The sequence below is a fragment of the Anolis sagrei genome, chromosome 6 (genome assembly GCF_037176765.1).
Source record: "Anolis sagrei isolate rAnoSag1 chromosome 6, rAnoSag1.mat, whole genome shotgun sequence".
Lineage (NCBI taxonomy): Eukaryota > Metazoa > Chordata > Lepidosauria > Squamata > Dactyloidae > Anolis > Anolis sagrei.
The window spans coordinates 24,446,277-24,463,448 of record NC_090026.1 but is presented as its reverse complement, the minus strand read 5'-3'; the positions used below and the strand labels follow the sequence as shown (position 1 = coordinate 24,463,448).

Here is a 17,172-nt window from a genome sequence, read left to right as displayed (position 1 = left end):
ACCTCTTACTTTATGGACATAGAGTATCATTGTTCTTTGTATGATTTTATGTTCATTTTATGCTTTTTTGTTCATTTTATCTTTCTTGGAATCTCCATTTGGGGGTGATCTTGATGGATAGAGATATACGTGTGTGTGTGTGTGTGTCAATTTTTTCTGATTAGGTAGTCCTTGCAATTCAGTTCAGGCTTCAGGACAATTATGAAACATTTGGGGAAAAAGATGAAACCCAATAAACTAGCACTAGAGGCTAAAATGGAGAAAATCTCTACAGCCACCATGTACTTTCCCTTAGTGCTCAGGTAAGATGGAACAAAACACAACCAAACACTGCAAAACACCACCATGCTGAAAGTAATGAATTTGGCTTCATTGAAACTGTCTGGCAACTTTCTGGCAAAGAAAGCCACATTGAAACTAACCATGGCCAGAAATCCCAGGTAGCCCATAATGCAATAAAACATTGTGACGGATCCTTCGTTGCATTCCAAAATGATTTCTTCAGCTAATGTGTTCATGTCAAAATTTGGAAATGGGGGAGCAGTACACAGCCATACAACACACATACTGGCTTGAATAAGAGAACAATTTAAAACTACAGAGTTTGCCAATCCTTTTCCCACCCATTTCCTCATTCTGGATCCTGGCTTGGTAGCCATGAAAGCAACAACCACAGTTATGGTTTTTGCCAATACACAAGACACAGCTACTGAAAAGACAGTGCCAAAAATGGTTTGTCGCAAATAGCAGGTCACTTTTTTGGGCTGGCCAATGAAGAGAAATGTACAGAGGGAGCTGAGTAATAGGGAAATGAGGAGAGAGTAAGTGAGGTTCCGGTTATTGGCCTTGACAATGGGAGTGTCCTTGTTCTTGATGAATATTTTCAGCAACAAAATGTTGATCAGAGAAAGGGAGAGAGCCAAGCAAGTTAGAGTTATTCCCAAAGGTTCTTTTCACAATAAGAGCAATCAGGAACAGACATGTACAACCCAGGAACAGCACCCTGTTGTTTCATGCCACAAGTATACAACCAAATCTGTCTGGACAGATGGCCAGGCAGCCAGGTTCTAAAAAGTGTCAGTAATGACAAAGTTCTGTTCCTGGTTTAAAAGTGCGTGTTCCTGTTTAATTGTGCAGTGCTGACTTGGGCAGAAGTGGACCTACCCCGTAAACTTTGTTTGTGTGGCAGATACTTCATGAAACGTCTGGAGGGCACAGTTTCTCTGGCCAGGACAAAGAATGGAACTTTTGCAGTGATTTGCTGCAGTGATTTGCCACATCTTGAGTTTTTAAAAAACTGCCAAAGTTTCCAGCAGAAGTCCCGCAGCGACCATCACAACAAAGTCAAGTCTGGACAATGGAGGCAGAAATCCTGGGACCAACAGGTCTGTATGTGGACCTCTTCTGAAGTCCCAGGATTTTTTGCCCGTTTTTAAGACTTGTGATTTAGTGGTGTCTGGAAGCACCCTGACTTATCTAAAAGTGGGAGAGCTCAGGAGTTTCAAGGGTCTGTTTCATATGTGTGTATATGTGTGTGCGCACGTGTGTTCAGAATTTATGGTTGTGTGTGGGAATGTGTCACAATATGCATATGTGTGCATGTCTCTGAATATAGGTTTATTTAGAAATGTGTATGGATATGCATAATGTAAGAGAATAAAAACAGTGCATAGGTTTAGATGTCTTTTGGTAAAGAACATGAGCAAGATTTTCATGAATCATGGAAATCTAAAGGTATTGTTCCAAAGTGATAGCAGATTAGACATATATTTCACAATGTTGTTGTTCACATAGGGATAGTATAATGTATAATGTATCTTCATGTATGGGAAGGTATTGGATTCTGTTTACAACTTCAAAGAAATCTTAAATGCAATTCTACACATGTTTCCACAAATAAAAGTTCATTTTAAGTTTAAAATTATAATAAAAAGTCTCTACAATAATGTGTGTGTCATATTTTTCTGATTAGGTAGTCCTTGCAATTCAGTTCAGGCTTCAGGACAATTATGAAACATTTGGGGAAAAAGATGAAACCCAATAAACTAGCACTAGAGGCTAAAATGGAGAAAATCTCTACAGCCACCATGTACTTTCCCTTAGTGCTCAGGTAAGATGGAACAAAACACAACCAAACACTGCAAAACACCACCATGCTGAAAGTAATGAATTTGGCTTCATTGAAACTGTCTGGCAACTTTCTGGCAAAGAAAGCCACATTGAAACTAACCATGGCCAGAAATCCCAGGTAGCCCATAATGCAATAAAACATTGTGACGGATCCTTCGTTGCATTCCAAAATGATTTCTTCAGCTAATGTGTGCATGTCAAAATTTGGAAATGGGGGAGCAGTACACAGCCATACAACACACATACTGGCTTGAATAAGAGAACAATTTAAAACTACAGAGTTTGCCAATCCTTTTCCCACCCATTTCCTCATCCTGGATCCTGGCTTGGTAGCCATGAAAGCAACAACCACAGTTATGGTTTTTGCCAATACACAAGACACAGCTACTGAAAAGACAGTGCCAAAAATGGTTTGTCGCAAATAGCAGGTCACTTTTTTAGGCTGGCCAATGAAGAGAAATGTACAGAGGGAGCTGAGTAATAGGGAAACAAGGAGCGAATAAGTGAGGTTCTGGTTATTGGCCTTGACAATGGGAGTGTCCTTGTTCTTGATGAATATTTTGAGCACCATAATGTTGATCAGAGAAAGGGAGAGAGCCAAGCAAGTTAGAGATATTCCCAAAGGTTCTGTAAACGAGAGGAAGTTCATCCTTTTGGGAAGGCATTCATCTTGGTTCTTGTTGGGATACTGATCGTCTGGACACTTTGAACATTCAGCCATGTCTGAAAAATAAAACAGGTAATTTTTCATTTTTCAGAAAATCCAAGTTAAGTACTCATTGAGACATTCAACTCATTTCAGCCCAGCAAGCAACTGTCTCTCAATGTGTTGTCGAAGGCTTTCAATGTTGCCATACAGCCCATAAAACTCACAATAGCCCAACTGTCTCTGAGCTTAATCTGCATCAGGATTAACATGAGTTGGGAGCAAAAAGTAGACATGTTTGCTGTCCAGTGAAGAAAGACAAGATAGAAATGTGAGTAATCAATAAGAAAAAATGAACCCATTTTGCTTCATCTATTTGTCTTTGTATGTCCAAAGGATTGACCCATATGGTTTGGGGTTGTTGCCATAAGTTAAATTTCTGAAGAATATTAAACTGCCTACCTTTTTGGTTTGAAAATTTCCCATCTGGACATGGAATACATTCATAGCAACAAAATATTTTCCCTTCCATCTTTTTCTTCATATAACCTGGATGGCATTTATCGCTACACAGTGAAATAGGCAGCACCTATCCACAGAAAGGAGAGACAATATATCAGTTTTCCATGTTAACAACAGTAACCAAAATATTTAATCTTACAGCAATTGATTTTGGTAATACAGCGTTGACCATATGAACAAAGTTGTTGAAAATGCTTTGTTGTCACAAAGAAAGTGAGTTCAAAAAGGGAAAAGATCGTTCCTTGTCATCATTGTGAGTTTTCAAGCTGTTCCTGATTTATGGTAACCTTAAAGTAAATCTATTGCAGGGTTTGCTCTGTAACATAATGGGTTTTGGTAATACTATGTTGATCTTATGACCTTATGAACAGAGGTGTTGCAAAAGCTTTGTTGTCACAAAGTAGTGAGTTCAAAAAGGAAAAAGATTATTCCTTGTCATCATTGTGAGTTCTCAAGTTGTTTTTGATCGATGGTAACCTTAAAGTAAATCTATTGCATGGTTTTATCTGTAAGATTGGCTCAACTAAGGTTTGCTATGGCCTTCCTCTGAGGTTGAAAGGGACACAGCAACAATAATACATTTATTGTGTAGGAGGAACAACTCATTTCTGATGTGTGTGATTGCACCACCACCATCTAACCAGAATCATTACATCACATTTTTTTGGATTACCATTGCTTTTTAAAAGAAATTTTGAATAAACTCCACCTGATTGAAGATGTTGTGCAATGTAATGGCTTCTTCATTAATGCTGAACTCTTTGCCCAAGAAAGCATGAGGGTCCATATTTCCTACTTTAACTTTTAAAAAGGATTGGTTTGGGAAAGTAACCCAGTTCATAATATCAAATCCAGCTGCTAATTCCCCATTCTCGTCAAAAGCCACGGTGTCTCCAGCACTATTGTTAAATATGACACTCCTCAAGAAAGAATGAAGCTAGATTGAAAGAAGAAAATGATGAGTTGGTGGGGAATTACTATAAAGATGGCGAGACTTCTACTTCACTTTAACCTTTTACATGCACCAGTAAGAAATGCAAAGATTTTTCAGTTGTGAAATGTAAAATAATCCCAGAGGCAATCACATTTTGCTCCACATTTCTCACCAAATGATCAATTGATATCTTTTCTAGAAAGCTTTTAAGCTGACTGGTATTCAGTCATTGCTGTTTGCTGCTCAGAATGAAACAAACAAACAAAAAACAAAACAACTCCAAGCCTTTATATATGAACCTGGTATTCCTTTCTTTCTGTTTTCTTTTCAAAATCCTACTGCTGTTTTGTTATCTCTGTTTCCATCAAGGCTATCTGCATTCTTTCAGGATTATTAGGAATTTGAGGAATGAATGTGTTTCCAGTTGCAGAATGAATAGGTTTGACACCACTTTAATTGGGGCTTTTTTTTGGTGAAGCACCTGTATTATTTATGAGAATAAGCTAATGACCTTCTAAAACTTAAACTACAATAATAACATGGCATTAAGCCATGTCAGTTAAAGTGGTGTCCATTCTGCATTGAAGCCACAATGTAGATGCCCTTTTGGTCTCTCTCTGTGCCATAAGGGATTGCTGTCATCACATTTAATAATTACTTGTGACCCCATTAGATGATAATAATAATAATAATAATAATAATAATAATAATAATAATAATAAATGTGCTTTTGTGTCAGTAAAATAATAACACTTTATTTATATTCTGCCCTATCTTTCCAAGGGGACTCAGGGCGGATCACAGTACACATACACAGCAAACATTCAATGCCGTTTGGACAGACAGTACAGAAACAAACAAACAGAAAAGCGGTATGTTGTGTCAACATCCAGATTTTTTGCACCTTGGAGGTTGTGCTTCAATCCAGCCACAGGGGCATGCTGTCACTCCATCCTCTATGATGAAGAGCATCAGGACTTTCTCTTTCCTTTTGGTTATCAGGCACTATCTGATCTTTTTTCTTTTCTTTTATGGCGTCGTAAAATACCTCCTCTGCTTTTTAGTGGTACCCAATTTGTCTACTTAAGGCTCTAACTTATTTTTGATCTGGGAGTTCGAATTGGCTATCTTTTGGTTGGTAGATCTTATCACTTCTGGTGATTTACCAGCTGTGCTAAAGCCCAACCTGAGATGGGCTGATTTGCCCATTGTACACTGCTTTACCTCCCTTCTCAGCACAGAGCCCTTAACACAACATAGACTACCGGCCAGGCTTTGTGCCTAAAAAGGGAGGTGAACCAACGCCCACCGTAGCAACATGGGAGCCTTCCGTGTTGCCCTCTCTTTAATGGGGGAAGCTGGGCAGCAATACTTTCCCCCATGGGATGAGAAGGAAGGTGAGGTGGGTGATGCAGGCCATGGAGCAGTGGCTTCTCCACACATATCCCACCAAGAACCCATGGATTCACCATTACATTGAACCATTACATTTCTTCTTTTCCTTCAGGGTATTTCTCTGTCATTGATATTCTGACAATATTAAATAACAGACCAACATTTTTAGTACATTTAGTACATATTATTATGGACTTCATCTCCCGTCTTTACATTTGTAAATCATTAATATATATCTTGTATGCTCATTTCAAGATAGTAGTTTACACATTTGATATCAGTGATACTTGTGTTGTGAAATCCTACCTGCCATGACTGAAGATATGAAGGATCTGGTGGACCCGGGTATGCCATTACTTTTCGGCTTGTCTTAGATTTATAAACCCTATCTAAAGCATGTGCTAGCATGTAAACTGCATTGTAGATGCTGTAGCTTTGGCCTGTCATGCTTACTTCAAAAAGAACTCTTGGGAGATCATCCAGCCTTTCTTGCCCAGTGCACATAGGCCTCTCATTGACTTCATTAGATTCAGAAAAAGAACAACTGAATGCCTCTTCCCAGAAAAATGTAAGAAAATCATTTCTTTTTGATGAACTAGGATGAAGTGTCTGAAGGAATTCTGAAAATGCCAACATTTCTTCTGAATGAATTGCAAAAGACAGTGTACCATCAAAGGCATGTATATCAAAAAGCCTGTGAACAGCTTGTGTTGAGAAATCCCGGTGAGCTGTCATAATCCACACTTTAGACAAAGATGCGAGTGTAACTACGTTTCTCAAACTGACAGAACTATAAATCAGCCATTTTAAATTTGATACGGTCTGATGCTCTGCATTGATAATCACTACCTTTACTTTGGGATCCTTTAGTAGACCACATAAGTATGGAAAGATTTCAAAAGGTGTTTCACTTTCCATGAATTGAGCTAAGTGTATTGTTTTTGCTATAAAAGCTGTGCATATGCCTCCTTGGAAAAGCATCTTTCCCAGCGTTTGCACAAATTTTTCTCCATTGTCATCTTCGGCTGCCATCAACCCAACCCATGTCCATTGGAAATGCAGAAGGAGCTGGACAATCCCTTTGTACTGATATACTTCATTTGGGACCATCCGATAGAAAAAAGAGTGTTGGGGTTTTTCACTCATCACTGGAGCCAATACACAGTAGCCAATCTAGACCAAAAGGAATTGATTTTTAATAGCATCCGTGTGGTATGGGTTTTCATGTGTTAAGTTTCTTCTATCACATTATTAAAATATATTAATCAATAATCAGCATTTCTTTACATCTTACAGAACATTCAGTTACATTAGTGTTGTTTCATACTACTTAGCAAGTCAGGCGGGCAGAATATTTCATTGCTTTAAAGTACGCATAAGTAAACTGGGAATCTTAAGTTTATATTTCTTGTCCTGGCAGTAGTGATGGCCAAATATTATCTTTAAATGTTCTAATTTTTCCTGTATTCTGTTTTGATTCATTGTGTGTTATGTGCTCTCCCTCTTTTCCAACTTACAGAAATTCTAAAATTAGTAGATGTTTTAAGAAGGAGTTTGACATTGCTTTCTTCTGAGATTGAGAGAGTGTGACTTCCCCAAATAAGGTTTATGTTGGGCTGTGATTTGAACATGGCCTTCCAATGCTTTGGGGTGCTGTAACATGCAATTATCCCAATCTGGCCTATGACTTATTACAGCATTGTAAAATAGACACCGGAGGTGCTCCACTTCATAGAGGAGTGTGCGGAACCTGGTGCCCCACATGCTGCATTACCTGGCTCCATCCGAGGGTGATCAAATAGGGGCAGCATGAGCTCACGTGGAGTGTGCGGCTTCCCCAATGGATTCCAATGGCAACAAGGGAGTCCTCCTGTGTTGCCCTGCTGGTGGCATTTGTTAGCTATGCCCTCCTTCACCCACAGAGCCATGCCAGCATCATTTGATGGGAGCTAGCTGGCTTGGTGGATGACCAGAGTTAAGTCAGCACATGCTGCCGAATTTAGCCCATGTGAAGATTTCTTATCTTTAGTCATTATTCTATTTTTATTATTTTGAAGTTTGGACATGGATCCAAGGGAAGCTTGTCAGATCTATTTTGCTTTATCAAGGAACATCTCTTGAACACAAAGATTCTTAGAGATAAAACAACTATTCCTTTACTACTTATACAAATAATCCTAATGAGAGATACATATGGAGGAAAAAATCTAAACTTATCTATAATGAGCAGTGCACCATCAGAACACATTACATGTTATGACCACTTGGAAATATTGACCTTTGAAATGACACACATTCCCATTTTTCACACACCTTACCAAAAGCTTGTCTTGCAATTTTGATAACAGTATTTCTATGGAGCAAGCACATACGACTTTTAATTAGTTGCAGATTTTTTTTTCCAGTGGAGAAACGCAGGTAATATCTTGAGTGTAAAATAGAAGGTGAAATGTTGTTTTAAACTCCCCAAATGCAATGACACACTCACATTCTTTACCTGTGCAATCTTGTAAACGCCAGTGATTGTAGCCATGTAATAAGAGACTTCAGAGTCAATTCCTCCAATGGCAGCAACCAGATTCTTTTTCTTGTTACAGTGGAAGTTGGGGACAATCCTTTTCCAGTTGGAGAGAAGTTTCAGAATGTTTTGATAAGTCATTCTTGCACTGAAATAACTGTCATAGACATGGAAGCCCAAGCTGATATTTGATAAGATGTTGGGGTTGTTGTTTACCTCATTTATAGCAAATTCCAGGGCCAGAATATGTTGATAGTTCTTCAGTGTTGACCTAATGCAAATGATTAGATATATGCATGTATAATTGCAAAATGTATGTAATAGATGCCTCCACTAAGCATTTCATTGAAAAAGGTGATAGAAAATACCTGATATTATCTGATATTTCAGTTTTGAACATGAAGGAAGATATACTATACATTCAAACTCAGAAGAAATGAGCCATTCCAGTCTTTGATGTTAACTACCTAACAAAACTTTCTTATTAGTTACCCCACTTCTTTACTGGACTCTTGTTCGATATGAATTTATAAAGGTGTGGTTTCTAAAGCAAAGTCATGCCTATTGTGCAACTAAAATAAAGGACAGAACTTCTCAAGATGCCAGCCTCAGATGCAGGCGAAATGTCAGAAGAGAATGCTGCTGGAACATTGGCCATACAGGCCGAATAACAGTTTGAGCTGAAACTTACTTAAGACTAAATGGAATTTAATTTTTAACAGACAAATCAAACTATGAGATTACAGTATAAGTGCTACTGATTTCAGCAAAAGTTTTACATCTACTTTGAATCTGCTCAGAATTCAGTCTGGTTTTTTTTTCTTGCTGTCTAGTTCAATTCCACATACAGTAAATGGCATAGAAATGCAGCTTTAAAGGTGGAGTTAGAATGCAATACACCCATTCAAGTACATAAGTGTAAAATAGGGCTGGGCGGTTTCGTTTCGCAATTTCGTAATTCATTAAAAATTCGTTATTTTTTTTTGTTACGAAGCGATAACGAACCATTCAGGAGCATCTAAAAAACGAAACGAATTTTTCAATTCGTTTCGTAATTGCTTCGTATTCGTTCTGTATTCGTTTCGAAATCGTTTCGAAATCGTTTCGTTATTATTTCCGCATGTCTGGGGCAAGTTGTATAGCTGTTGTTTGTTTAATCAGTGAAACAAAATTATAAATATCACACCAATAGTCAACAACAGAGGGAGAGGGAACCTTCAGAAGTTCCCCCTGTCCCATATGGAGGTTTTTTAGCGTATTGCGCGGTCGCGTCCGCCATTAACGAATCGATTCGCATTCGTTTCGTATTCGTTTTGTATTGTTTCGTAATTTTACGAAATTTCGTAAATATCGAACTTTTTTAAAGGAAAATTTTGGAATTCTTTTAAATATCGAAACGCAAAAAACCCCCAAAAAACGAATTGAGTTTAGAAACAATTTTTTCCGTGGTTGCCCAGCCCTAAAATTCACTAAACATTGCCTGGGTTAGATGTTGTGTCTCTAATATATTTTAAATGCAAATAATCAAGTGGTGACTATTAGACATTGGAATATTCAAGGAAAACTGCATTCTGCATCCACTTCCTCTTATTTCTGCTGTGTTGTAATGGAGACCTTCTCTTACTTTCTTAGTTTCTAATACAGCCATGAGGAAAACTGCCAAATAGAAACCAAAGCGCCTCTAGACTATTGTGAATCTTGCTAACTTTAGGTGTACTATTCCAGAGTCTCCATTTCTCACATCTTCCAAGATAGCTTTTAAACATGGGGTGTGACTCCTTTTCTCCTTCTCCACACAAATCATTCAAGACTGTTCTTGACGTTAGAATCTCAGCTAACCCCCTCCCCCCCCCCCCCCAGTAATGCTATATTGGAAAATTGGCAAAACACATGATACAGTTGTAAGTAGGTGGGTCGCTCATGCTTTGGATGGAGAGATAAAAAAAATATGGTTGAAACAAAATACAGCAACAAGTATACAAGGAATCATAAACCGCAGAATAGGTGCACAGAAGAGGAAACTTGGAGCGTGACAATGTAATCAGAAGGAAGTAATGGAAGATACAGAGCAGCATCATAGAGGATGAGACAGTATATAGAGTGGATGAAAATAGGACTAAGCACAATGAATTTAAAACGAGGGGAGAGCAAAAGTATATGTATGTATATACATGTAAATAGGTGTACACACAGATATAATATCAAGAAGAAAGCACACACATTTTAAAGCATGCTTGTCAATGTAAATGCATATTCAAAAATTACATCCATACATTAGTTCGTTTTCAAACTTTGTGCTGGGATGCTCATCGAAAACCATTCCATCAGACAGCATACCAAACTGGGAAGCAATTGTTCCAATCAACAAGTCTCCGCTTTGGTAATATTCATATGGCATCTGGAAGGTATCATCGAGAAAACACATTGTGGCCTGTGGCTTGCCCTCCATTTGAGATGACCACAACAATAGGAAGGCCACAGACAGCACACATATCCCTGCCACCTCAGGGTAGAAAAACCGACATAAAATCTCCCTCTTCCATGTTATATCTGCACACAACATACCTTTAACGTTCTTTCTGCAATGATTGTGTGCTTATTTGATTATAGGAGTCTGGGACTATTGCCCACTCAATGCTCTCTGCTCATTTTTGGATGGCAAAGGTACTTTATATAGGATTTCACAAGCTGCATTATTGATCATATTTTTGGCTTCAACGAAATGCAAGCAATTTGAGATAATTACACAGTTATAAGTTATTTCCCAGGAGTATTGGGCTATAGGTGAAGTCAAAGAGAAGAGAGTGAAAAACAAGTACTTAAAAAAACATGTACTTAAAAAGTTTCATCATCACCTTTTAGTTTTTTCCATTTTGTTTATAGTTGCCAAAGATGGCACAATCAATGGTGCACCCAAATCAGAAATATAAGAAGTACACACAGTTGGAGGAAAAAGAAATGAGAATATTTGTCATGCATAATATTCATAGTATGACTATTTCTCTAACCTGTAGAACTAGTTAACTCCTAGGTTTTAGAATCTGACCTAAAGCATTCTGCCCAATATCTCCTCAGCCATGGTATTTGGGGGCATCTACATTGTAGAATCAATGCAGTTCGGCACTACTTTAATTGCCTTGACTCATTAAGCTGACCTTTCTGGGGATGGAGCCAGTAGCTAGGTCATCATTTTCAAGAAAGCATTCATAGGAGTTCTGGGAAAAGTGGGAAGGAGGAACTGTGGTCACCTACAGGGCATGTTTGTCTTTTTGCCAGAACACCTAGCAAGCTATATCTGCAACAAAGGCCCAAATATTTACACTTAAGGATACCATGGAGCTTGAGCTTTACTTGACAGCTCTTCAAATAGGGCAAAAAAAGCCCCATCTTACCGTTTTTATTTGCTGCAAGGACAGGGCTTGCCATTCACCATCACACAATGCATGGCAGACCCCAACCAATGTCCTCCCAAAGTGGAGTGAAAGCACCAAAAGGCACTTCCTCCTCCACAACGGGGAGGAAAGTGTAGTTTGGGTAGCTCCGATGAAGCTACCCACACTTTCTGGCCCATTTCACTGTGTGGTTGCAGAAAGGTTGGCGGGGCAAAGTGCATTGCTGCCCTTTCTCTCATGTGATGGGGGACAGGGAGAGGGAAAGGGTGCCAAAGTACCCTCTCCTTCTCCAACATGTGATGAGCAGAGGAGGGGAGATAAGCAAGGCACCATGAGCCACCCCATGCACCTTCTTTTTTGCCAGCAATTGCCAGTGCAGCAGGACGTCACGAAAAGGTTGTGTGAAGAGTTGGTTGGACACAGCCCAGCCGACCACCCTAGATGTACAACACACATCAAATAAACCAACAGAGAATGGTTATGAGTAGGCCACTTCAAATGTGGACAAGGTCCATGCTTGGAGAAATGTAACACATAGAAGGAGGAGGAAGTTCTATCTCTGCCAGCAGACCTACCCAGCCAATTTTAAAGCATGACCTTTTAATTTGTATCCTTTGTTTAATCTCTGTTTTGTGTATTTTAATATGTATTTTATAGAAATACATTTTAACATTGATTCACAGTTCTCTACTCTGTCAGAGATGATGAGGAATTAGAACATGTTGGAGAGGACGGGAGGTTTTTGGCTACAACTGAGTGAATTGTCATTCACGAAGGCATGATGGAAATCTCTGAGGGAGAGGAGGTCAGTTCATAAACACAGGCCCTTCTCTATAGGACAGAAAGCTGGAAGGAAACAGGTTAAAATAAACCACTTCTTCCCAGGTTTCTCTCCCCACATCCTCCCACAACACCAGGCTTTGACCTGGGATGTCATTCAGCCCCCCCCACCTCCTGATGTGTCATTTCCAGGTGTTAGGCATACTCAAGGGGAGAAATTGTGTGGGGGGTCATCCTCTGACTTCTTTGGGCTCTAGGGGCCCAAAAAAACGGGATGGCTGTGGGGATTGTGGAAGCGGTCCCAGGAGTCAATCCCCACAGAATCAACATCTGGAAAGACCTGGACCTTAGCTGAAGATCCAGTTCATTCCAGATATTTAATTAATGTAGAGTAACTCGGGAAAACTAGCTTTCTCCATATTATTATTTTTTATTACCAGAGGCATTGTTTATATGCCTCAGGTAAAAGTGAGACAGGTCCTGTGTTTTGGGCCTGTCTGGAAGGGCCCACAGAATCAAATGGAAGTTCTCTCCACAACCATAAATTATGCTGAACAAGAAAACTGTGGGGAGGGTGAGAGGTTCTTGGACACAGCTGAGTGGATTGCCCTTGATGAAAGAAGGAGGATGTCTCTGAGGAAGGGACAAGTTTAGAGCTATAGAATTCAGTCAAAAAAGAAGAGGAACAGGAACAAGAGTAACAAGGTCAGTTCTTAGGAGATCTGCAGGGTGTCAGATTCAGCACAAGAAAGGGACCTTGTCTATTCCCAGAGGAGATATGTACTGGTCTCCCTCATCAGAAGAACAGAAGCAGTGTTTTGCAAACATGACAGAAAGTATGCTTCTTCCTAGGGCAAAAACACCATATAGCTGACTAGCTGATGGGACTCATCAAACCCATTGACCATCCTCATCTCCTGTTGGTTTATGTGGGAACCAATAATTCTGCAAGGCATGGTCTGCATAAAGATCAGAAGGAATTTTGAAGCTTTCGAGAAAAAACTAAAATATCATAATGTACAAGTTGTTATTTCATCTCTTCTCCCAGTTGCACAATGCAGTCCAGGAAGGGCAAGAAAAAAAGTGTTTATTTATTTATTTATTTATTTATTTGATGCACTTATTAACCGCCATTCTCAGCCCGTTAGGGCGACTCATGGCGGTGTACAATACACATAAAAGACAATTACAAAGGAGCCAATTACAACAACATATAAACTATACAACAACTACATACTACACTAAAAATCCGCTTCGTCTCATAGTGGAATCGTAACCAATCTCATATTCCTTGTTCCGTTCCAATCTTCTTTACCACATTGTCGTAGCACTTAATTAAATGCCCTCTCGAACAGTCATGTCTTAAGGCTTTTTCGAAAGGACATGAGGGAGGGCGCCTGTCTGATGTCTGCCGGGAGAGTGTTCCACAGCCGGGGAGCCACCACTGAGAAGGCCCTCTCCCTCGTCCCCGCCAGCCGTGCCTGTGAGGCAGGCGGGATCGAGAGAAGGGCCTCCCCAGACGATCTCAAGGTCCTCGTGGGCTCGTAGGCCAAGATGCGGTCCGAAAGGTATTAAAAGTGAGGTTAAAATTCTGCTGGTCTACTCAAGGAGAGGATTTCAAAGAAAATAGGAGAAGATTCCACTCAAAGGAGTGTTTTAAAAGTGTGACATGGAAGAAGACATTGCCTCTCTAGTGTAAGGGATCCCTGCTGGTATCCTTGAAATAGGAGGTGACGCTGCCTGTCAGTGTGATGGGAATTAAGCAGATATTTGAGCTAGAAAGGGAGGTGGTGATCCTGTGACATTAATGACAACCCCATTGAATGGCACACAGCGAAGACGGAGAATGTGGAGAAAAGAATTCCCCATGTGATGGTTACGAATGAGGGCAACAAGCAAACACCTGAAGAGCGAAATGTGTGATGAACAATTGGGATGATTGGGAATCAAAAGGTAAGATCCCCTTTGCCATACAGATAGTCACTCATGCTTCTCAAGCTCAGTGTGATGAGGTACCATGTTCCCAGGGCTAGATGAACTACATCCAAGAGTACTGAAGGACCTAGCAGAAGTCATTTCAGAACCACTGACAATAATCTTTGATGGTTCTTGGAGAACAGGAGAAGTCCCAGCAGACTGGAGGACGGCAAATGTTGTCCCTATCTTCAAGAAGGGAAAAAGAGGACCCAAATCATTTATTTATTTATTTATTTACATTATTTGTATACCACCCCTCCCATCCTTCCGGCAACTCGAGGTGGTTTACAAGGCAAAATTCAACATCCACCAAAAACACAGCTACAATATAAAAACTTTAACATCAGTAAAATCATAACAGCTGTAATAAAACATAATTCAATAAATACTCATTATAACAATGTCCAATCCATCTTGTAGTTGATTCTGTTTTTATGTCCGTTACTCAGTATTCGCAAATGCCTGCTCGAATAGCCATGTCTTGAGTTTTTTTCCGAAATGCTAAAAGTGAAGAAGCCGATCTAATCTCCGTAGGAAGGGAGTTCCATAGCCAAGGGGCCACCACTGAGAAGGCCCTGTCTTTCGTCCCCGCCTGCCATGCTTGTGATGGTGGGACCGAGAGCAGGGCCTCTCCAGACGATCTTAAGGTCCTTGAAGGTTCATAAGGGGAGATGTGTTTGGCCAGGTAAGTTGGGCCAGAACCATTTAGGGCTTTATAGGCCAAGGCCAGCACTTTGAATTGTGTCCGGTAGCAGACTGGCAGCCAGTGGAGCTGGCGCAACAGGGGGGTTGTATGCTTCCTGAGAGCCGCTCCAGTTAGCAACCTGGCTGCCGTCTGTTGGACTAGTTGTAGCTTCCAGACACTCTTCAAAGGTAACCCCACATAGAGAGCATTGCAGTAGTCTATAACAAGAGCATGGACTACCGTGGCCAAGTCAGATTTCCCAAGGTATCGGCGCAGCTGGCACACAAGCTTTAACTGTGCGAATTTTCCCCTGTGCACCGCCGAGACCCGAGGTTCCAGGCTCAGCGATGAGTCCAGGATCACACCCAAGCTGCGAACCTGCATCTTCAGGGGGAGTGTGAAGGCTGTAGCTTTATGCCCTCTTCAGCCTTACGACTGTCCAGGAGTACCTCTGTCTTGTCTGGATTCAATTTCAATTAGTTTGCCCTCATCCAGATCATCACAGCGGCCAAGCATCGGTTCAGAACATGAACAGCCTCCTTAGTAGCAGGTGGAAAGGAGTGACAGAGTTGGACACCATCTGCGTACAGATGACACCGCACCCCGAAACTCCGGATGGTCTCCCCCAGTGGCTTCATGTATATGTTGAACAACATGGGAGACAATATTGAACCCTGGGGAACCCCACATCTGTGGGGCGGAACAGATGTCTCCCAATAACACCCTCTGGGTGCAACCCTCCAGAAAGGACTGGAGCCACTGTAAAACAGTGCCTCCAAGGCCCATTCTGGCAAGGTGTCCCAGAAGGATACTATGGTCGATGGTATTGAAGGCTGCTGAGAGGTCCAGCAGAACCAACAGGGACACACTCCCCTTGTCTAGTTCCCGGCATGGATCATCAACTAAGGCGACCAAGGCTGTCTTGATTCCATGTACTGTGCCGTATCCAGATAATCCGTGTCCTCCAAGAATACCTGGAGTTAAGAGGCCACACATTCCAGGACTTTGCCCAAAAAGGGGTGATTGGAAACAGGCCAATAGTTGACCAATTGAGTGGGGTCCTGTGATGGTTTCTTCAATAGCAGTTTTATTACAGCTTGTTTTAAGCTCACTGAAATATTGCCTTCCCAAAGGGAGGCATTAACCACCACCTTTACCCACTCGGCCAATCCCCCTCTGGCCTCCTTTAACTGCCAGGATGGACAGGGGTCTAGGATGCATGTGGTTGCCCTCATTCCTCCGAGTATCTTGTTCACATCCTCAGGTTTCACCAATTGAAATGATCCCATCCAAACCGGACAAATAGATGCTTGTGTTACATTCTCAGAGGCTGCCGTTAACATGATGTCCAGGTCAGAACAGATCAAAGCAATTTTGTCTGCGAAGAACTGAGCAAATGCTTCACAGCGGGCTATCGAGTTGTCTGTGTTCCCATCCAAGGAGGCGGGATTTAATAGGCCTCTGACAACTCAAAACAGCTCTGCCAGACGGTTCTTTGCGGATGCAATATTGGCAAGATTTCTTTGTGGCCTTTATTGCAGCATCATATGCCCTTAAAGAGGCAACATGCCATGTTCGATTTGGTCCGTTTGGATCTGAATGCCACATGCTCTCTAGTTCCCTCTTACTTCGCTTCATTGCTGCCAGCTTCTCATTGAACCAAGGAGATGGTTTAGCTCGGCTACTTGAGAGGGGACATTCCGGAGCAATCGTGTCTATTGCCCTAGTCATCTCCCCATTCCAGAGAGTGACCAGGGAATCAACAGAATCACCAACTGAGGTGGTGGGAAATTCCCCAAGAACCATCAGGAATTCATCCAGATCCATAAGTCTCCTGGGGCGGACCATCTTAATGGGTCCTCCACCCCTCCGAAGGTTAAAGCATGCAGTGAGCCTAAACCTGACCAGGTGGTGGTCCATGGCAAGGTCCATGGCAATGGCGCGATGGTCAGCTCCTCCACACCACCACCTTCCTCCCATCCCTGGCGGAAAACCAAGTCTAATGTGTGTCCAGCCTTGTGAGTAGGGTCATATATCAGTTGGGACAGCCCCATGGTCACCATGGAAGACATGAAGTCCTGAGCTGCTCCTTACAAGGTGGCCTCGGTGTGGATGTTGAAGTCCCCCAGCACAATAAGCCGTTGGGACTCCAACGCCAGGCTTGAGACCATCCCGGCTAGCTCAGGTAGGGAG

At 41.2% G+C, this 17,172-nt stretch overlaps 1 protein-coding gene across 1 annotated transcript; it reads right to left on the bottom strand.

Moving 5' to 3' along the window:
• Window positions 1-1,954: 1,954 nt before the first annotated feature.
• On the bottom strand, window positions 1,955-17,150 carry LOC132779519 (vomeronasal type-2 receptor 26-like). Its single transcript, XM_067470512.1, has 6 exons — window positions 17,074-17,150; window positions 8,125-8,416; window positions 5,934-6,800; window positions 4,008-4,235; window positions 3,239-3,365; window positions 1,955-2,853 (listed from the first exon to the last, which is right to left on the bottom strand). Exons 1-6 carry the CDS (start codon window positions 17,148-17,150, stop codon window positions 1,955-1,957), a joined length of 2,490 nt encoding a protein of 829 aa, XP_067326613.1.
• Window positions 17,151-17,172: the final 22 nt, after the last annotated feature.

Excerpts from the sequence above, each read along its gene's own strand:
- LOC132779519 (XM_067470512.1), bottom strand. The coding sequence starts at position 17,150 with ATGGTCTCAAGCCTGGCGTTGGAGTCCCAACGGCTTATTGTGCTGGGG. Across the intron at positions 6,801-8,124 it reads GCGTTTACAAGATTGCACAG|ATTGGCTACTGTGTATTGGC; the intron begins GTAAAGAATGTG and ends CTTTTGGTCTAG. Across the intron at positions 2,854-3,238 it reads GAAATTTTCAAACCAAAAAG|ACATGGCTGAATGTTCAAAG; the intron begins GTAGGCAGTTTA and ends TTTATTTTTCAG.